Raw genomic sequence first — 22,330 nt, forward strand, 5'->3', positions numbered from 1 at the left:
AGAGAGGCTCTTGTAGAGCAGAAATGATAGGGCAGGCTACTGAATAACTGCATCACCAACCAGGATAAAGACAAATAAACACTGGAGAAATGCCATCATCTGGCAGTGAGCTTGGAACCAGCTTGAATTTAGCTAATCATGCTGGTGCATTCTCTCCTATATGAACCAAAGTGGGGAAAAGATGCCTTCTGGGGAGTAGAGCTACACCTATTTGCTTTTTATAATAAAAACTCGAAGCCCGGTGCATGAGATCCTGCATGGGTGGGGTCCCTCGGTGTGGCCTGTGGGGATTGGGCTGAAACTGGCAGTCCAATGCCACCTGCCGCTCCCACTCATCCTGGTCCCACTGCGCCTGCAGTGGGCTCACGCCCAGTCAGTCCTGAACAGGAGAGGCAAGCTGCGAGCCCTGCACCTGGCACAGTCCCTGGGGGGAGGGTCCCCCCCCCCCCCAAACACGACCAGCCCTCAGGGCAGGTGGTGGGAAGCCCTTGGTGGCCTGGGATCTGGATCTATCCCGCTGACGTTCCGACTGGTTGTCAGGAGCCACCTGGCGACCGCTTTTATATACTTTCTTTCTTGCGGAGCATCTAGGGAGGGAAAGCGGCCGCAGTGCCCTGAGGCCAACTTCCAGGAGGCCAGCAGTGCCAATCAGTCAGTGCCTGGCCCTTTCTCAGGAGATTGGACCTGCAGGACTACTGAGGGAGTGAGAGGCTGCCGTTGGGCTGGTGGGCCGCTGGGCTGGTGGGCTGCCGGGCTGGGTCGGTAAGCGGCACTCCTGCTGTGGGGCAGCTCCTGTGTCGAGCATCTGTCCCCTGGTGGTCAGTGTGCATCATAGTGACTGGTCGTTTGGTCGCTTAGGTTTTTATATAGACTAGAGGCCCGGTGCACGAATTCGTGCACCAGTGGGGTCCCTCGGCCTGGCCTGCAAGATTGGGCCGAAACCGGCTCTCTGACATCCCCCTAGGGGTCCCGGATTGCAAGAGAGCATAGGCCAGGCTGAGGGACCCCACCAGTGCACGGTCGGGGCCAGGGAGGGATACAGGAGTGCTCCCGGGCATGTCCTGCCCATCTCGCTCAGTCCCAATCAGCCGGACCCCTGCAGCAAGCTAACCTACTGGTCCGAGTGTCTGCTCCCTGGTGGTCAGTGCACATCATAGAGAGCAGTTGAGCGGCCTTAGCATATCATTAGTATATTACTCTTTGATTGGTTGGGTGGATGACCAGATGACCGGATACTTAGCATATTAGGCTTTTATTATATAGGATAAATACAATTTTTAAAGCTCTATATCATACCCAAAACTATAATCTCTCTGCTAATATTTAATAATTACTTTCTTTTTAAAAAATTGATTTGAGAGACAGAGAGACAGAGAGAGAAACATCAATTTGTTCCACTTACTTATGCATTCATTGGTTGTTTCTTGTATGTGCCCTGACAAGGGATCGAATGTGCAACCTTGGTGCATCAGGAGGACACTCTAACCAACTGAGTTACCCAGTCAGGGCTAATAATTATTTTCTTAAGTAAATTTATACAAAATAATTCATGCTGTAGTGTTATCTAGGTCCAAAACTTCAGAAATTAGTAATAAATTTAAATTTCATTAGAACTATGTCTATTTCTTAGATTTCTTCCTATAAGTTATTTATTACTACTACCTAGGTAAAACTATTATGGTATGTAAATGAAGTCTCAGTCCTTAGGGAGATACATATGGATACACTTACAAGTTCTTTTGGGGTCAAGCCTGATGCCACCATAGATATTCTTTTGTTGACTGTTTTTGCTGAAGATGTCACCTCTGGCTTCTCCCTGCTGGCACTTTCTTCCCTCACATTATACCCAGCAGCATTAGTAGTATGAGTAGCAGCTGGACTCTTAGCAGATTCAACTTGAAATTGGGGTAATTTCAATGCAGAGGTTGAAGTTGACATGCTGCAAACATGAGCTGACGCTGGGGCTCTGTCTTCAGAGGGATCAGACTCTGGGTCATCAGAGAAGAGGCTGATGCCAGATTGTAGGCAAGGACTTTCCTCTGAAAGGAATGGTGGATGAAATTTAATCTACATAAAAATGAATCTTGAATTACAACATCTAGTCTCTGCTAAGAACTGAAAAGATAGATCAAGTCAGGTTAAAAAAAAAATGGGTGCACTAATACACTGTTGATGGAGGTACAAGGTGTCTTAACTTTTCTAAAGGACAATTTGGCATATAATCCAAAAGTCATGTGTGTTTACATGTTCAGTCAATAATTCAAGTTTTAGAAATGTATCCTAGGAAAGTAAAAGATGTATGTGCAAGTATAGCCATAGAAATGTTCACTGCAATACTCTTTATAACAGTAAAGTTCTAGAAACAACTTAAATGTCCAATAATAGATTGGCACATCTATTTCAATGGGGTACTCTTCACCCATTACATTCAGTTACTATGAAATAGAGAAATGCACACACCTATGTTCATTGCAAAATTATTTACAATAGCCATGAATGGAAGCAATCCAAGTGTCTATCAATGGATGGATGGATAAAGCAAATGTGTTATATACATAGAAATGGTTTATGTCAGTCACAAAAAGATAAATGATATAATATTCCACTTACATGAGGTATTAAAGTTGCCAAGCTTTTAGAGACAAAGTGGAATGGTAGTTGCCAGGGGATGAGGTATGGGGAAAGTGGGAAGTTGCTGTTTAATGGGTACAGCTTCAGTTTTTCAAAATGAACAAGTTCTAGAGAATAGTTGCACAACAATAAGAATATATTTAATACTAGTATACACTTAAAAATGGCTAAGATTGTAACTTTTGTTATGTATTTTTACTGCAATTAAAAATAAAACTGAACCAAGATGGCGGCATAGGGTAACGCCGGAGTTTGCTGCTTTGAACAACTACTTCAAAAGTAAAACTAAAAGACTGAAGGGACATCACCCAGAACCACAGGAACGCTGGCTGAGTGGAAGTCCTACAACTAGGAGGAAAGAGAAACGCATACGGACACTCAGAGGAGGCGCAGTGCTGAAGTCAAATTCTGAGGTGCAGAGTGCGCGGAGCGGGCTGGCGGCGGAGGGCGCAGTTGTTGTTTTCAATCGGGAGGGAGTCGCAGACTCTGAGCTCCAGATACAGGCGAGTCTTTAGGCACCCAGACTCAAACGGGAGAAGCGGGACTGCCTGGCTTCAGTCAGAGCGAGGGCAGCTTTCTCTCCGAGCTTTGCAGCGGGTGCTGGGACTCAGAGAGGCAGAGCCCCTGGGGACAGGACTGAGAGCCGCCATAACTGCTCTCTCCGGCCCACCCTGTTGATCCTGTGCGACCCGCCCCGCCCAAGCCCTGCGCAGAGGCCTTTGCCGGATAGCCTCAGGCAAAGGCTAAATTAGCACCTCCCTAGAGGACAGAAGTTCTCTCACTGCTGACAGAGCTGATTCTCATAGCCACTTGGCCTGGAGGTCAAACCCTCCCTGGGATTAGCTACAACAATCAAGGTTTAACTATAAGACTTCGAACAAAGACCACTAGGGGGTGCACCAAGGAAGCATAACAAAATGCGGAGACAAAAAAACAGGACAAAATTGTCAAAGGAAGATATAGAGTTCAGAACCACACTTTTAAGGTCTCTCAAGAACTGTTTAGAAGCTGCCGATAAACTTAATGAGATCTACAAGAAAACTAATGAGACCCTCGATGCTATAATGGGGAACCAACTAGAAATTAAGCATACATGGACTGAAATAACGAATATTATACAGACTCCCGACAGCAGACCAGAGGAGCGCAAGAATCAAGTCAATGATTTGAAATGCGAGGAAGCAAAAAACACCCAACGGGAAAAGCAAAATGAAAAAAGAATCCAAATGTGCGAGGATAGTGTAAGGAGCCTCTGGGACAGCTTCAAGCGTACCAACATCAGAATTATAGGGGTGCCAGAAGATGAGAGAGACCAAGATATTGAAAACCTATTTGAAGAAATAATGACAGAAAACTTCCCCCACCTGGTGAAAGAAATGGACTTACAGGTCCAAGAAGCGCGGAGAACTCCAAACAAAAGGAATCCAAAGAGGACCACACCAAGACACATCATAATTAAAATGCCAAGAGCAAAAGACAAAGAGAGAATCTTAAAAGCAGCAAGAGAAAGAAACCGAGTTACCTACAAGGGAATACCCATACGACTGTCAGCTGATTTCTCAACAGAAACTTTGCAGGCCAGAAGGGAATGGCAAGAAATATTCAAAGTGATGAATACCAAGAACCTACAACCAAGATTACTTTATCCAGCAAAGCTATCATTCAGAATTGAAGGTCAGATAAAGAGCTTCACAGATAAGGAAAAGCTAAAGGAGTTCATCACCACCAAACCAGGATTATATGAAATGCTGAAAGGTATCCTTTAAGAAGAAGAAGAGGAAGAAAAAGGTAAAGATACAAATTATGAACAACAAATATGCATCTATCAACAAGTGAATCTAAGAATCAAGTGAATAAATAATCTGATGAACAGAATGAACTGGTGATTATAATAGAATCAGGGACATAGAAAGGGAATGGACTGACTATTCTTGGGGAGGAAAGGGGTGTGGGAGATTCGGGAAGAGACTGGACAAAAATCGTGCACCTATCGATGAGGACAGTGGGTGGGGAGTGAGGGCGGAGGGTGGGGTGGGAACTGGGAGGAGGGGAGTTATGGGGGGGGGGAAAAGAGGAACAAATGTAATAATCTGAACAATAAAGATTTAATTAAAAAAAAACTAAAAAAAAAAAAACTGATGCCATTGAGTTTAAGATGCTATCCTATTTCAGAGGCCAAACTTAAAAAAAAAAATTGCACCTTAGAATCCATGAAATGCAATATTGTAAGGTATGCTTTCTGTAATTTTGGTCATTTATTTTATCTAATTTAAGTAACCTTTTTTATTACCTATATTCTCCAACTGCTTGGCAATGAACATATAATACTTTAGTAAGGAAGGAAACAATATTGAAATATGAGAGAGATTCAATTTTTGTTTCATCATCCATGATGATATCATTACCTTTTTCACATAATAGATCATCAGATATCATCACCAAATTAAAGATCATCCCTAAAACATTTCACAAAATGCCACTCAATCAGGAAGTAAGCATAACTAAGTAGAATGTATGAGATTCCCAAAATGACCCTAATTAAAATGGTCAAATATCACATTCAGAAGCCAAAAGGCATCTTTTATGATAATGTGTTTTAGAGGATTAATTTAAAATTTTCTTTACTAATGCACACTTTAATTCATAAGCCGTAACACACACTGTTCATTTAAAGTGATTTATAAGGCATAAAATATATAGTCATTTATATTCATTAATTCATAAAATAAGAGCTTACTTTGGAGATTTGACTCATTTTTCAATCAAGGACAGACCTAAACTTTGTTCTAGGGCTCTAGAACTCTTATCTAACAGTTGAAATAAAATATTTAGAGCACACCAAGACTCCCTCATCTTCAAAAAGAATTAAACCAATACAGACAGATTAACAACTGCAACAATTTTCAAGTAAACTTGGATAAACATTCAAGCTATTTTTAAAAAATGGGTTTAAGTATAACAGATGCATTCATGATATACTAGTACTAGTACATATGAAAGATGATTAACCAGAATACCTTTAGGTAAGATTCAGAGTAAAATAAAAGTTTTGTCCAACAGAGAAGATGAAATATTACCTGGATCTTGTCTTGGCAAATAAGACGGCTCCATTAAATCTTGGGTCTCAGACTTGGTCAGTTGTTGCTCCTCTACACCAACACTCTCAATGAGCTCCTTTTGAGATGGGCGGTTTCTGTTCTGGAGACTCTGTGAGTGGCAGTGCACATACCACCTGTCATCTAACAACTGGGATGCAGAAGAGCTAGGAAGGATGCAAGGAGATTTTTTTATCACCACAACTTGTGAAAGGACTTATCACACATCCTGGGCAGCCAAAGCATAAGTAAAACAGCTCATTGTTGGAGAGACACTCAAGTGAGGGCCTAGAAGTCTGGATTCATGATGTCTGCCAATATGTCAAGATTGACACAGAACATTTCCCTTTACGGTCTGGTCTGAGGCAGTAAGTATATATCTCCTAGCTGTTTAAAAGCATGTCAGCAAATTTCAGCAAATTATCTACCACCACTTATTCAAATTCTATAAAATAGAAAGTATTATTCCACTTGAGTCCCCATGGATGTGTTAATCACATCTCTTATGAAAGTAGAAAAAGCTAATGATTAATTTTGACATCGCTACACTCATTCTTTCTATATCCAATGTCAGCAAAATTCATAGAATCCTTATCTCCTGCCTTTTCAGTATCGTGTCATTGTAAAAACAAAAGCTATAAAACATTGTTAGAAGAGTATATGCACACAATAGTAATTCCTTTACTCTTTCAGGTTTTAGAACATCGCTGATTAAGATACTTAACAGATTTAAAAGACCTCAGAGATCAGCTAATTAATTCAAACAATTATTAGGTGTTTACTATGAGTCAAACATCAAAACTAGGCTCTATGGATTAAAGATGAGCAAGATCTAAACTGCTGCTCTCAAGTAGTCTAGTAGAAGGAGGAAGTTCAATGAAATGTTTAAGTCTCTTGGGGAGGGGGAGGAAGAGCAGAAATATTTGGTCTGAATATTAAATGGATGCTTCAATTAGTTAAAGCTTGGCAATGAAGTCATTACCTTTAAACATAGGTTTAGTGCCTATGGAGGCCAGATATTTTTTTGTTTTTGTAAGAGAACATTTATTGGGCAGAAAAAGTAATTCCTAGAAAAAATTGGATTAGGAAACAAATTATAGAGGAAAAGGAAGAGCCCTCCCCCCGGCCGGCATGGCTCAGTGGTTGAGCATCAACGTCTGAACCAGGAGATGGCGGTTTGATTCCGGGTTAGGGCATATGCCCAGGTTGCAGACTGGATCCCCAGTGTGAGGCATGCAGGAAGCAGCCAGTCAATGATTCGCTCTCATCATTGATGTTTCTATCTCTCTCCCCCTTTCCCTTCCTCTCTGAAATAAATTTAAAAAAATATATATATATATATTAAAAAGGAGCTTGGGAGTGAGGAAGCTAATGATAATGTGCCTGGTGGGAGAGGGAAGGCTTGGGGGTAGTCCCTGGAGGGAGAGCACTGGAGGCCAGATCTTTTAATTCTGTCAGCCACAGTGCCAGTACCCCAGCCTCAATAGTATATCTTCAGTCTAGTCCAAGAGGTTTGGAAAAGATGGTGTCATTAGATTTTTGACAACTTGTCACTGTTCCCAAAAAGATAAGTAAAAATATACATATACTCAGTAGGAACTCAATAAATATGAATTCCTTTTCCTTCCTAGAGTGGTGAGATATGTGACTCTAATGCAGAGGTGGGCAAACTTTTTGACTCGAGCGCCACAATGGGTTCTTAAACTGGACCGGAGGGCCGGAACAAAAGCATGGATGGAGTGTTTGTGTGAACTAATATAAATTCAAAGTAAACATCATTACATAAAAGGGTACGGTCTTTTTTTTTTTTAGTTTTATTCGTTTCAAACGGCCAGATCCGGCCCGCGGGCCGTAGTTTGCCCACGGCTGCTCTAATGGCTCTGAGACTCTTTCCTGAACTATCAAATAAGAACAATAGTCCAGAACTTGTCCTTTTACCATCACAGTGTTGTTGTAAAGGTCAAATGAGAAAGTAGGTACAGTATTTTTGAAAATATAAAGTACTATACAATCTAATCTCAATAGTAATTTGAATAGACACACTCAAAGATACTGTGAAAAATATTTAACAATAAGGGTTCAATGTAAATAAGCATAACCAATGGACATAAGACACTGGGGGTAGGGGAGGCCAGGGGATTGTCAAGGGCGGGGGAAAAAAGGAGACATATGTAATACTCTTTGTAATACTTTAAGCAATAAAGCAATTTTAAAAAAATAAAATAGGTAAAAAAGAGTTCAATGTAAGTAAAGGTGTTACTTAGCTACCACAATTTGACATTTATTACTTCTTACCTTTCCATTCCTGGTTCTTTATTTTTATATCTGGTGGAACTACCAAGAGACTCTTGAAATTTGTCTGCAGAAAGGCTTTCTGAATTCTGGCTTACAGGATATTCACCACTTTTCTCTGAAGTTGATTCTATTTTAAATGGAATAGGAAAACAAAGAAATTTACTGTTTTGTCCTGATGGTGATAATTCAGGTGAGTATATTGATTTATTTTTCTTTACTGATTTTAGAGAGAGGAAGGGAAAGAGAGAAAAACATTGATTTGTCATTCCACTTATTTATGCATTCATTGATTGATTCTTTTTTTTTTTAATATATATTTTATTGATTTTTTACAGAGAGGAAGGGAGAGAGATAGAGTTAGAAATATTGATGAGAGAGAAACATCAATCAGCTGCCTCCTGCACATCTCCTACTGGGGATGTGCCCACAACCCAGGTACATGCCCTTGACTGGAATCGAACCTGGGACCTTTCAGTCCGCAGGCCGAAGCTCTCTCCACTGAGCCAAACCGTTTCGGCTGATTGATTCTTATATGTGCTTTGACTGGGAATCAAACCTTGGTACATCGGGACAATGCTCTAACCAACTGGGCTCTCTGGCCAGGGTGAGTATATTGATTTTCAAAAGCAGCAATCTGTGACAATCAAACTGGTTTTTAAGTAAGTATATCAGACATAATATTATAAGCAAAAGTGATCCAGCACCAAATGGAACGAAAGTAAGTAAATAAATAAATGGAACACTTTAAGACTGGGTAAATAAAGATACTCAACTGAGACAAGGCTGAAAAAACATATATTTATATATTTTTGGCCCTAAATGATAAGGAAACAAGAATAGGAAATAATTTTTATCTCTACAGCAAACTAAATTTTACTCAAATCCCCTTAGATAATAGGGAACAGAAAGTACTAGAAAGAAAAGAACATTCCTTTGTCTATCCCTACTGCCTCCACATCAAAGACTGTATAAAATGGGGTGTGAACTTCAACATGTGTGAAAAAACGGGAGGGGAGGGGTCACATGAGAAAGAAAAAACAGGTGACAGTCTGCTTCAGATTTTCAATTAGTAAGAAAGAAGAAAACCCAATAGATACATATTAAAAAACCCAAGGTAATGACTGATAAAGAACCCTGAAGTAATACATGGACTAATGATGAAATGGCACAAGAAAAGGAAAAAACACAAAACAGATCCAAGGCAAAGTTTTGACATGTTAGTACATCCTTTTATTTATTAATTCCTCCAAATGTATTACTGTGCAACTGCTTTCTAGGAAGTAGCTTAAAGGCAGTAATATTTAAAAAGTAAAAACAAATACTTAAAAATTACAAATGTCTTTTATCCATTAAAAAGTCATTGATGACTGTAATTTATTTTGAGCTTTTATCAGAAAAGCTAAAAATTGAGGCAGAAAAATGTAAACAAAGGGCTGTATTAATTAAACTGTTTTTAAGACATTGGGTGACCTGGGGGAAAATAATTATTGATTTCCTGAGTTAATCCTCAAATGCATTATTTATAGTTTTCACTGTGCTTATCTTTTCTGAGAGTTTCTAGGAACATAAGAATTCTGCCTGGAGCTTCCAGTTGCTGAAAGTAAGCTGAATCGAACTATGCAGATTTTTCTTTCAACTCGTTCTGTAAAGCTTTTTGATAAGGGTATCATTTCCCCCCCAAATATAGGGTGATCATTGGTGAAAGGAACCACAGAATTAACCATTGGAAAGGGTTATAAAAAAATAAGTAAAAGGATAGGGAGGAAGTCTCAGACATATAGATATTAAAAAGTCATTTCATCACATCTGAATATTTAGCATATGAGTTCCTCTTTTCACTATAATGGGGCCAAGCTATGAAGAAAATAAGCTAACCTGAATTAGAATTCAATTACTCAATGGTACCTAAAAAGACAGGGCAAAATTTTTCTGTTCTTCTTTTCCCTTAATCCTTATTTCATAAATGCAGGGATCCAGAGCCCAAGTATTGGGAGAGTACCATAGTTCCCCTTAAATAATTTCCTCATCTGGGGTTTTTAACATGTTACATATTATATTTTTCATGGGTACGAAATATGGGCCAGACCTAACATTTAATAAATTTACTGACTGTCTACTATGTGCTAAGTACTGTGCAAAGTATTAGGAGAATCAAAGGAAAAGACATTGGGGAAGAAAGGAAAATATATTAATAAATGGTAAACTATAAAATAAAAAACCCATAAGGAAATCCAGCATATAACCCATTCACACAGTTGATTCAATATTTCCAGAGGAGCATAGGAATTTTTAACAAGTGCTTCCAGGAATGAATATATTACAAGACAAAAAAACTCTGATGTATCTGAAAATCATTTCCACTCTAACAGATTATGATCTTATAAACTAATGTTTGCTTTATGAATGGTTGGTGATCCACAAGAAAAAAAAATGACTAAGTGCCTGATATGAAATAACTACCCGCAGAGGAGGTACACATAATTTATAATGAGTATACAGATTTGCACAAAAAAATATTATGCAGGCTTGGGAATGACCTTAAACAAACAAAAGGACAGAACTATGTTGAGGGCAGGACATTTGATGCAAAGACCCTAGCCCAGTGGTTCTCAACCTTCCTAAGGCCGCGACCCTTTAATACAGTTCCTCATGTTGTGGTGACCCCCAACCATAAAATTATTTTTGTTGCTATTTCATAACTGTAATTTTGCTACTGTTATGAATTGTAATATAAATATCTGATATGCAGGATATATTTTCATTGTTATAAATTGAACATAATTAAAGCATAGTGATTAATCACAAAAAATATGTAATTATATATGTGTTTTCTGATGGTCTTAGGTGACCCACAGGTTGAGAACCGCTGCCCTAGACTATGATGAATACCTTTACTACAAAGGATAAAATAAACCTCCTAACAAAAATATTTTATATAGAGATTCGTAAAAATTTTTCAAAAAGTTTTTCAAACCCATAATAAAAATGTATAGAAATATAACATTTATAAAATTAAAAAAAAAAGAAATCCACAACAAACATTTTGTCTGCAGATCTTCAGAAAAAATAAACACCCCTCCCCCAAAGATGAGATAGACTTACACATATGATCAAAGCCAGACAATAACATTTTATAAGTTGTGCATAAAAATGAAAAGTCTAGCCTGTTTTTAGACTGAAGATGGTGAAAGCACCTCAAAGAAGAGAATTATGCTGGGGACTAGACTTTGGGCTTCATTATCTGGGAGATGAACTAAATGAAGATACAGTTACAAAGAAAGCATTGAAGGAAATACACTTGAACCACTGCCATAGCAACACAGTTCCTAACTTCTCATGCATAAGCTACTGTTTCTCCCTGAACATAAAAATATTGCAAGGCACACTCCCTGACCAAGGCCACGATTCTGAATAATAAAGACTTGAGTTCCTAGAAAGACTGAAAGGAAGGCCCTATTGCCCTGAGTAGGACTGGGGAAGGAGGCGACGAAGAAGGAACTTGAACACTAAGTTAGCTGGGTAGGTATCACAGATAAAATGAACACTTTGGGAGGACTTGCCATACCTGCCTATTCATAAGCACCAACTCCCCCTCTGGAACCCATGCCTGTGCCTAACCTCTCATCTACTTGACTATACATTTGCCCCTATTTAAAAACCTGCCTGATGTGCTGTCTTTCATAATGCTCTTTTCAACTAAATACTCGAAATTTCATCTTACTGTCCTTCATTTATGCCACATTACCCCTCAGCTCAGCACTCCTTTTTTTTTTTTTTTTTAATAATATACTTTTATTGATTTCAGAGAGAAAGGGAGAGGGTCAGAGAGACAGAAACATCAATGATGAGAGAGAATCATCGATAGGCTGCCTTCTGCAAGCCCCATACTGGGGATCAAGCCCGCAACTGGGGCATGTGCCCTGACCGGGAATCAAACCATGACCTCCTGGTTTGTAAGATGATGCTAAACCACCAAGCCACGCTGGCCAGCCTCAATGCTCACTTCTTACAGGAAGTCAGCTTTAATCACCTCCTCAGAGATCCATCTGGTCTTGTTGAGAACTATAATGTTGGGATAAAGCACCTGACTCTGCCACATAATTGGGTTTTCTGGGGATCAAGATGCAGTTCCTCAAGTAAAGGGCATCTCTTCCTTATAAACCAGAAAGCACATGGAATAGGGCTTTACGATCTGACACCTGTGGTATAAGGAATATGAATGTTTTTTATAAGCTTTCTAAAATGAGGGGGTTACTTATTTCTAATCTCTCCCATTGCACTCAGTTTCCTATGGTCTCCCCGTAACATCTCCTCATTTTGGGTACTCAGTCGTCAGAAAATGACACTTAATGACTGTCTTGATCTCTCTGAATGGTAAATTAGTTGAATGCAGGGACTAGAACCGAGGCTCTAAAATTACCCGTGGAGTGACTCAGCAAATACATGCCGAGCAAAGATCATAAAATGTTCAAGCTGGGTTCACATTTTTCTGGAGATAAAGGCTTAGGGAGAGGAAGAATTTTGCTTAAGAGGAATTTGGCCAATGTTACAAACCTTTTTCTGGTGTGTTTTGTCGTGGATTTAGTAGGTCCTCAGAAGCACAAGAAGGGGATCTGTGAGAAGGCTGGCTCCCCTGCTGCTCTAACACAGCTTCCACTTGGTCTATTTCCTGCTTGATCTTGATCAGGTTATCTTGCATCCTATCCCTCTGCTGCAAACACAACAAATGACACAGAGAAAGTTACACTCTTTTAGAAATTTACCAGAACACAAGAGTATGTCATACCAATTAATTTTAGCATGGGAATTAAAATCACCTAGTATGGAATTATAAATTCTGGCTGAATACCTTTTAATCCAACCATATTCATGCAGTTAATGCCCATGAAAAGATTTCAGAATGATGTTAAAGGAGGAAAAAAAATTTCCTCAGACTCTCCCAAATAGATTTGCTTTATTTTATTATGATGTCCTTTTGAAGTTGATTACTTTCTTTTAAAAGCTCAGGAGTGAAAAAATAATTAAGGTTCTTAAATACTTTTGATATTTAAAATTAGCATGACTTTGTTAACATTTTACATTTGTGTTGTTTCAAAGGCTTAGTATTTGGGACTCATAGGAGATATAGACTAGTCCATATAAAAATGTCTGATTTCGCCGAAACCGGTTTGGCTCAGTGGATAGAGCGTCGGCCTGTGGACTGAAAGGTCCCAGGTTCGATTCCGGTCAAGGGCATGTACCTGGGTTGCGGGCACATCCCCAGTAGGGGGTGTGCAGGAGGCAGCTGATCGATGTTTCTCTCTCATCGATGTTTCTAGCTCTCTATCTCTCTCCCTTCCTCTCTGTAAAAAAATCAATAAAATATATTAAAAAAAAAAAAATGTCTGATTTCTGGCGTGTGAGGACACTTCTTTTTTCTGGGATTCTTTGAACATTTAATTTCTAACCGAAAGAACAAAGAGCTAATTCATTAATTTATCTATTTGCTCACTCAACAACTATTTGTTGACCACCTATTATATGTCAGACACTGTCCTAGTGCTGGGAATATAGTCCGCATGGTGCTGCCATTCTAGATGGGGACAGGGTACCTAGAGAACTTCACAGAGAAGGACCTGTTAGAGGGAATGAGCCAACAGAAACAGCCCTAGTAAAGCCTGTTTTATTGTTTTCAACTCAAGATAAGGGTCTTCTCTGCTTACGGGGCTCATGATGTTTATTTCTCCACTTCAAAAAGAAATCTGTGCCCTGGCTAGTGTTCTCAGGTTAGAGCATCAGCACACACTGACGGGACACAGATTTGATACGCAGTCAAAGGCATGTACCTGAGTTACAGGTTCAATCCCCTGGCCAGGTTCAGGCTCTTGTGGGAGGCAATCAATTGATGTGTCTCTCACATTGATGTTACTCCCTCTCCCTTTCATGCTCTCTAAAAAGCAATGGAAAAAGTATCCTCAGGTGAGGATTAAAAAAAAAGAAATGTGTAGCTGGGTGGCACAATTGGTTAGAGCATTGTCCCGATACACCAAGATTGTGGGTTTGATCCCTGGTCAGGGCACTTACAAGAATCACCCAATGGATGCATAGAATAAATGGAGCAACAAATGGATGTTTCTCTTTCTCTAAAATCAATGACTTAAAAAAACCCTCTAAGGCTAAAATAAAAACATTAATTAATTTTTAAAAAATTTCCTAAGTCTAAGGGTTTTCTTTCTTCTTTCGTTTTTTCTCTTTTTCCTGTTTTCTTCTTTCTTTAGTCTAAGGTTTTTGATAAGCCAATTATTTCATAATTAAGGAGATTTACAAAATATATCTTTCTTCATTACTTTTAGAAGGAACATCAATGGTTGCCAGCAAATCCTGGGGAAATAGATTGTTTCATCCTCCATTTCTTCTTCTCATCCTTAAAAATGACTTTGCCCACCACTAAAAACTAGCCATCTACTTTCTCCTGCTACACTGAGTAATTTTCAAGTTTTTATGACCAGAAAATGTATTCTCAGCTTCACAAAGGCTTGCAGTGCTACCCTGATACTGTTTTGCTGCAATGTCCGCAGTAGCGCCATTGCCACCATGTGGAGCTTGTGAGTAGTTCCATTACTGATCAAGAAGGGCTTGCCTAAGTAAATCTGGAATGAAATCAGATATCCGTAAGCTTCAGAAGCGGTACTAGACGTTATGTCATGACCATCGACACCTAACCTCTATGTGGCCATTAAACAGGTTAGAAAATCAGAAAAAACAGCAATGGAAGACTTAGTTAACTTTCATTTAGGTTTTCCTAAAGGAATTACTTTATAACTTGGACAATTCCCCTAGAGGCAATTGGCCAGATACATTTTTAAAAAATATATTTTTATTTATTTCAGAGAGGAATGGAGAGGGAGAGAGAGATAGAAACATCAATGATGAGAGAGAACCATTGATCAGATGCCTCCTGCACACCCCCTACTGGGGATCGAGCCCACAACCCGGGCATGTGCCCTTGACCGGAATTGAACCTGGGACCTTTCAATCTGCAGGCCGACGCTCTATCCATTGAGCCAAACCAGCTAGGGCTGGCCAGATACATTTGAGAGACCAAAAACCAAATTGGTTACTAAGTTTTCTTGATTCTAATTCTTAAGTGTTTCTTAAATTAGCCCTAATCTTCTATTTCCCATTATGCTACTCTGATCTCTACTTTTACTTTTTATTTTTTTGAGTATTCATAAGATTGTATTTGAGGCAAACTGACAACAGTTGCTGAGAAGCAAGATCTCAAATGCTTCCTGATCTCTACTTTTAATACAGACAGCTACATTACTGTGGAAGTTCCTTAAATGCATGTTTATCATGCCTCTTTCTTCCATAATGGCTGTGGTGGTATACCACTGCTCAGATAAGGTAACGCTTTCTGAAAGCTAAATAATTATTACTCGTTATAGCCCTCAGGATAAAGTCTACAGTCCTAAGAAGAGCATTCAGAAGGCCTTTTATACTCTCTTATCTCTTAATTCTCCCCCCAAACCACCCATATGCCCTGTTTTCTAGTTGCACAGCACACATTTGTACTTTCTAGACATTTTATGCCTTTGTGCTTTTGCCTGGGTTGCTGCCTCCCTTTTTTTTCCACCTGGAAAAATTCTTCTCATCTTTCAAGGCCCAGTTTAAATGTCTCCTTTGAAAGTCCCCACCAACAGATGATCCTTCACTACTTCATTTATACTACTAATGCATTAGTACACCAAAGTGGAATACGTAACCCTCCTTTGATACAATAGTGCTTTCATATTTTTGCTATAGGAAAAATGGGTTTTGATCGTTTAGCTTATTCATTAAATTCAGTATTTAGTGTTCTGCAGTAAGCTCGGTGGTATGTGAGTATGTATAAAAGGTAGCATGAGTTCCTGCCAGGTGATTACAATCTAATTTGAGGAGGCATGGTACCACATAAACTGTTATTCCACTGATTCTAAGGGATGATAAAAGCCAATGCAAGAATGCAGGATGCATACTACTGAATGCACAAGACACCACACATACTTCCACATATGCTTTTTACCTGAGTTGTTAAAATATCGCTCTGGGAGGACAGCCCTGAGTAGTCTTCAGAGAGGTCTGTTTCACTCTCATATTCAAATGCTGCTTCATCTAAATGATAATAAAAATAGAGATTCAGATGTAAAAACAGACAGCAAATACTGCAATTTGCTATATGTTTCTTCCCATTGGCAGGACAAACATCACTTTCATGTCACACAAAATGATTACACTCCTTGTTTTGAGACACCCGATTTCTTCTAGAAATAACAATGAAAATCAGAAGCAAGTCCACCAACAACTAGGGTATTTAATCTCATTCAAATAGATATGTTCCAGGTAGGTGAAGGACTTTTAAGGAAAAGTACCTTAGGAGGAACATGCTTAAAGTTTAAGCAGCAGCTACTCTAATTGTACTTGGAAACTCATCGTGTGCTCCCCCAAAGGCAGAAACATTTAGCTCATTCCCATAAAATACCTAAGTCTGAATCCGCACTCTGCTCTTCTTGATTTTCCTCTTCCAGGCCAGTTTCCCTTTCGTCATCGTCATCGTCTGAAATCAATTCCTTGTCACTCAGAACTTCCTGGTTTTCAGGCTGATACCTCATTTGCTGGGAAGGAGGATCAAAAATCAAGACAGGATCCTGGGTGTTTGTATTGGCGGTCAAGTCCTCTGACGCACTGCACTGTGAGGAAAATAAGCTTCTAGAACATCTCGCTTCATCACTAAGGTGATGTTCCTGGGATGCCTTTGGCAACATTACCTGGTTACTGCAGTTATTTAGGCTACTCTTTAATCCCAGGTTCTCCTCTGTTTTATTAGACAGACTCTTTGTGGCAACACTGGTAGATGGAGAAGGTGTTTTGATTACTTTACCAAATAATAAATGTTGGAAGCAAGGAAGCTCTTCATCCTCGCTAGACATGTCCTCTTCTGAGGACTCTAATTTCCTGGCCCTTCTTTGGCAACTCCGAGTCAAATGTGTATGGGCTAAGGGGCTAGGGCTCCCTCTGAATTCTTCTTTCTGAACATCTTTGCTAAAAACAGCAGATCTTTCCTTAATGCCACTTTCATCAAAGCCGCTATTCTCCTTTATTTCATCATCAGTTAACAAGTCATCCGGTGTCGCAGAACAAACCTGAGAAACAGGACTACTTCCCATAGGTTGTTCTAGGTTATCTGAAATTTGACATGGAGGGAAGTCTGCATTAACAGCCTGAACTAGTCCTTCGTTGTCTCCTTGCCTTTTTACTTCAGGATGTTTACAATTACTTACAGGAAGGCTTGGCTTATAGACTTCGGGTTGCATGAGACCTAATCTGAGCATAGCAGTTAATTTTGATCCTTTGTTTATATCTAGTTCTGCATGAATGTTTTCACCACTGGAACCTACTTCATTGATACTAGAGCCCCCTTCATTAGTACTGCTTGAGCTGCTTTCTTTAAAAGCGCTTTCTCTAATGTTACTTAGGCTAATTGGGCTCACTGTACTTTGAATGTTCTCATTTCCCATTGCTCTTTCAGGTGACACTAAATGTTCCTCAAACTTTTCCTCTGACAGGTTTTTCTTACTTACAGTTTTAACAAATGACTTGATGGGAGAAATGGATGGTATATGATATGGGTTTTGTGAAAGTCCATATTTATCTGTAATAGTGAGTTCAGTTTTGTTGCCTCTGAACTGAGAGGACGGGCAATGCATAGAGGTTCCTTTTATGCTGTATTTGGCATACTCTCCTGGCTTTCTGTCTTTCTCACAAACCACAGGAAAGCCTACAGCTGTGTGAACTGCCTGTACATGCTTGATTTTAGATTCTTTCTTTCCCTGATTTTCTTCTTTTTGTCCACATTCAAGAGTGACTTTTGGACTTTGTTTCCTTAAAGACTGGGAGTGAGCATAGGCTGTTGCACATTCCTTTTCTGGATTTGAAAACAGAGCAAATGACTGGCGCTTTGACACCTTGAATGTATTCTGTAATTCCTGTGTATCAAGTTCACTCTCTTCCACTTCTATGCTTGTCTCCTGCGTGTGGTTAACTTCACATCTCAATAGATCCTTAAAGCCCTCTCTGTCATTTCTAATATCTTTAGAACAACCACGAATAAGTTCTTTAGGATTTTTAACTGCTGCACACAGATCCCCACATTGATTTGGAGCTGTTTTTGCCTTCCCTGGGATGTCAGGTTCCAGTAATGAGACACTATCCTGTGTGCCATAATCAGTTTCAGGTACCAATACAATATTGGTACTCTCTTTAGATCTATCAATTTGCACACTTCTTCCTCCACTTAATGTCAGATCTTCGAGGTCTTTGGTACTATTAGACATTTGAACTGCTCCTAGGTTCTCTTCTGTTTCTTCTCTTTGTAGGTTAGGATCGACAAACTCGTTAAGCTTATTAGAGCTTAAACCATTAGTAAAAACACCAGGCATGTTTGTTAAGTTTTGTTCTAGAAAAGCATCACTGGCAAGTTTTTTATTTATTTGTTCATCTGACTTATTACTCTTCATGGCTCCAGCTGCAGGTTCTTTACCTTCCATGAGTTGAAGCTTCTTGCTGTGTCTGACTGGTATTTGGTCAGAATTTTTTTCCTTCACCTCTTCACTGCTAGAACAACTATCAATTTGTAGTTCAGTATGGTTAGATGGGCTCGGATTTCTATTGACTACTAGTTCAAGTGCATGAATAGGCCTGGTAGAGGACTTCCTCTTCAGCCTATTCTTCTTAGGTGCTTTTGAACTGTGGACATTTAATTCTAGTTCCATATTGCTTATGCTGCTGCTTATAGGTTCAGCTTTACTTGTGAACGCAGATTCTTTTTCCAGTGATTCTGTTAGGTTAGCATTTTTCTCTTTCTGAACACAATCACCTTTTGTTTCATTCTCATGATCATTATTAGTAATATTCATCTCATGACCATTCTGTTCTATTCGGTCAGTTCCCTTAATTCTCTCTTCAGGAGTCTTTTGAACAACTGCCAAATCTACTTTCTTAATAAAATCCTCAGGATGAAGGCCCGATGTACTTCTCCTTTTACGCTTTAGTTTATTTGTGAGGGGACACTCTTGTGTTATCTGAGGTTCTATAGCAGATGCTCCTACAATTAGATTTTTAGTTATGTGGCTCAAGTTAGGGAGGCTTGCCTTCCTCCGATAGGTTCTCCCAAATATTTTATCTTCAATATTACTTTCTACTGGTTTGGAGTGAACTCTTTCACTTTCACATGTTAAAGCACCATGAGGATCATGGGCCATTAAGGTTATTTTCCCTGGAGAACCAGAATACCCATCTACTTCATTTGCAACTTCCACTGCACCAGCTACTTCAGCATTTGACTCAGACTTGCCATTATGTGAGCCATCAGAAGTTAGTATTTCATCACGTCTAGAAAACCACTCACTAACTTTCTGTATGCTACTGCTCCGTGTTATCCAAGGCACATCTTGGGAATCTCTGGGATGGTCAGAGCGTGGAAGTTCTTTTTCCCCATTCAGAGGATCAGCATCCAGAATTACCCTTTTCTCTGTGCTGGGAGTCTGCCTATCATTACATGTTTCTTTACTTTCAGCCCATCTGCTCTGCTGGCTCCTTGCTAAGCCAGGCTGCTTGCTTTTATTACAGAATTCAGCCTTTTCTACATTCATTCTGTCTTTGGTGAGTAGTAAACTGCTGTTCTCATGCTGTAATGAGCTGGCATGAGTATCTGTGCCACATGGCTCCACATGCAAGTTTGAAACAGAAATACCCTGATACTTTTCTGTATGGTTCTCAGCTGCATGCTTCTCAGTGGTGGTTAAATCTTTATTACTGGATTGATGATGTTCAATATTTGTTATGTCCCCAGAAAACTCACAAGCAGCTGAAAATATACAAAAACAATAGATAATTTAAAAATGAAATTATCATGAAAAAATACGTGCTTAAACAACTTCAAACACCTGGCTATTTTTAGAGAAACTATCCTTTTAAACAACCAAGTATACTAAAGTTGTAGCTCACACTCGTTCATGTAATTCCTTTTATTCTCATTAGTTCCACTTAAAATAAAATTTTAATTTCAGAATTCTCCCTACTCATAAGCCACACCTCCTATTTCCCTAACCTGTAACAGTGAATTAAAAGCAGACTTTGGGCATCGGACATACTGTGCTCTGTTCTACCTTCAGACTCATTATTCCCTATATTTAAATACTAGTATACAAAAGATGAAATATAAACATATAAAGTAAAAGGCAACAACCAGTTATGAGGGATGCTATTAAAATCACATCAGTCTAGTCAACTGAAATGGATCAGACTGTACCATAACATCCGAGAAAAAATGATATTCTAACTGTGCCAAGAGATGTTGTAAATTATAAATGTCCCAAATGATCTTCAGAATAATGTAATTATAGTACTGTATCTACCCATTCTCTCTTCAGTGCCTGTTATGTTGGGAAGGCTTGCCATTACCCTTTTTTGCAGGATTTAATCTGGCTTCAGCCCTGGCTCCTTGAGGAGTGATTTGTAACAGTTCATGATCTCTCACACTATAGGGAAGAGACAAAAGCCTTAATGAGAAACACTGGTTACATACATGCTCAAAGAGTTGTCAAATGAACAAGATCAAGTATTTTGGCTCCTTTAGGTAGGGTGGCCAAATCTGCTCTCTCCTTTAATAACTTCTAGTCAAAATGAAAGGATCAAAGACTGACACACAGTCACAAAAAAACAGAGCAGGAGTGCAGAACATTGCTTTAAGGACATGCAAATGAGAACCAAAATTTAAATGACAGTCCATTTAAACACAAACAATAACCAAAAGACAGTAAAGCAAAAAACAAAACAAGAAAACAAAAAGCCCCCACAAACTCCACAAAACTTAAAAGGATATCTTAATGAGACTGCAGGAACAAAGATATTTAAACAAAACGAGCAACTGGGATGAAGAGATATCCCAATAGTTTGCAAAGAATGCAGCATTCTGCTGCTCAGCCTTCTGTGCTTCTTTTCAAGCTTAAAACCACTTCCTCTCAATTGAGAGATTAGGAAAAAGTCACTTGCAAACAAAATCTGATTGGCAATGACACCATTGTAGTTCAGACAAAACAGAAGCAATAATTCCTATGGAAAGCAATTTGCCAAGTAACACAATTGGGGGCTGCTTGTAGATTATCATAGAATTTACATAAAGTTTGAGGGATAGATGGAATTAAGAAACAGAGAAAGGAAAGAAAAATGGAACCCTCTAATATTTTCATCAGCCATCATTACCAGTGTCAACACTACTGCACACGAGGAGCTAAGCTACAATAGATATTATTCTGTGCAGAGTCGTTATTTTAAATTCTTTGGACTCTACTAAAAAATCAAACAAACAAGGGTCCTGGCTGGGTAGCTCAGTTGGTTAGAGTATTGTCCTGATATGCTAAGGTTGCAGGTTTGATCTCTGGTCAGGGCATATACAAGAAGCAACCAATGAAGGCATAAATAAGTGGAACGACAAATCAATGTTTCTCTCTCTCTCCCTCCCTCCCTCCCTAAAATCAATCAATAACATAACATAAAATAAAAAGTACTATTAGCCTAACTGGTGTGGCTCAATGGCTGAGCACTGACCTATGAACCAGGAGGTCACAGTTCGATTCCTGGTCAGGGCACAAGCCCAGGTTGTGGGTTCGATCCCCAGTAGGGGCATCCAGGAGACAGCTGATCAATGATTCTCTCTCATCATTGAGGTTTCTATCTCTTCCTCTCCCTTCTTCTCTGAAATAAATAAAATCATATTTTTTAAAAATGAGATTAAGATATATGGTCTATTCCAATGCCATGACTCTAACCTAAAAAAAATACCAATCCTTAATATTAACTAAACACAAAAATGCCAGCTTAATAGACAAAGGCTCCCTTTGACTCACCTGTAATATCTTCCTTTATTAGCTGAATCTTCAGATGAATCAGATCCTAAAAATAGTTCCCCAAATACCCCCAAATAACAAATCAATAAAAGAATTTTTATTGAAAGGATTAAACTAAAAAAATGTACTTTTTGCAAAACAGATACTCATTCAAGAAATATTTACTAAGCACCCACTATATGGTAGGTACAATGATACATATGCCAGGAAATACAGAGAAGTAGTGGTAAGCAGAGGCTCTGAAGCCCGAATTCCTAGGTTTGAATCATGGCTCTGCCACTTAGTAGCTTCACTACCTTGGCCAAATTTCTTAACCTCTCTCTGCCTTAATTTCCTCATCTGTAAAATAAATATAATAATACTAACAACTATAGGGGTTTGTCA

At 39.1% G+C, this 22,330-nt stretch overlaps 1 protein-coding gene across 5 annotated transcripts in view; it reads right to left on the reverse strand.

The window, feature by feature from the left end:
- The window catches only part of BRCA1 (BRCA1 DNA repair associated), a 79,461-nt gene that overhangs the window by 14,228 nt on the left and 42,903 nt on the right, over positions 1–22,330 (reverse strand). For all 5 annotated transcript variants that reach the window (XM_059670282.1, XM_059670280.1, XM_059670278.1 and 2 more), the window contains 8 exons: positions 21,947–21,992; positions 20,502–20,578; positions 16,522–19,905; positions 16,066–16,154; positions 12,576–12,732; positions 8,022–8,148; positions 5,709–5,893; positions 1,732–2,039 (listed from right to left, as the gene is read on the reverse strand). In XM_059670282.1, the coding sequence (XP_059526265.1) occupies positions 1,732–2,039; positions 5,709–5,893; positions 8,022–8,148; positions 12,576–12,732; positions 16,066–16,154; positions 16,522–19,905; positions 20,502–20,578; positions 21,947–21,992 (4,373 nt within the window). The remainder of the gene's footprint in view (positions 1–1,731; positions 2,040–5,708; positions 5,894–8,021; positions 8,149–12,575; positions 12,733–16,065; positions 16,155–16,521; positions 19,906–20,501; positions 20,579–21,946; positions 21,993–22,330) is intronic.

The sequence above is a fragment of the Myotis daubentonii genome, chromosome 16 (assembly GCF_963259705.1).
Source record: "Myotis daubentonii chromosome 16, mMyoDau2.1, whole genome shotgun sequence".
Lineage (NCBI taxonomy): Eukaryota > Metazoa > Chordata > Mammalia > Chiroptera > Vespertilionidae > Myotis > Myotis daubentonii.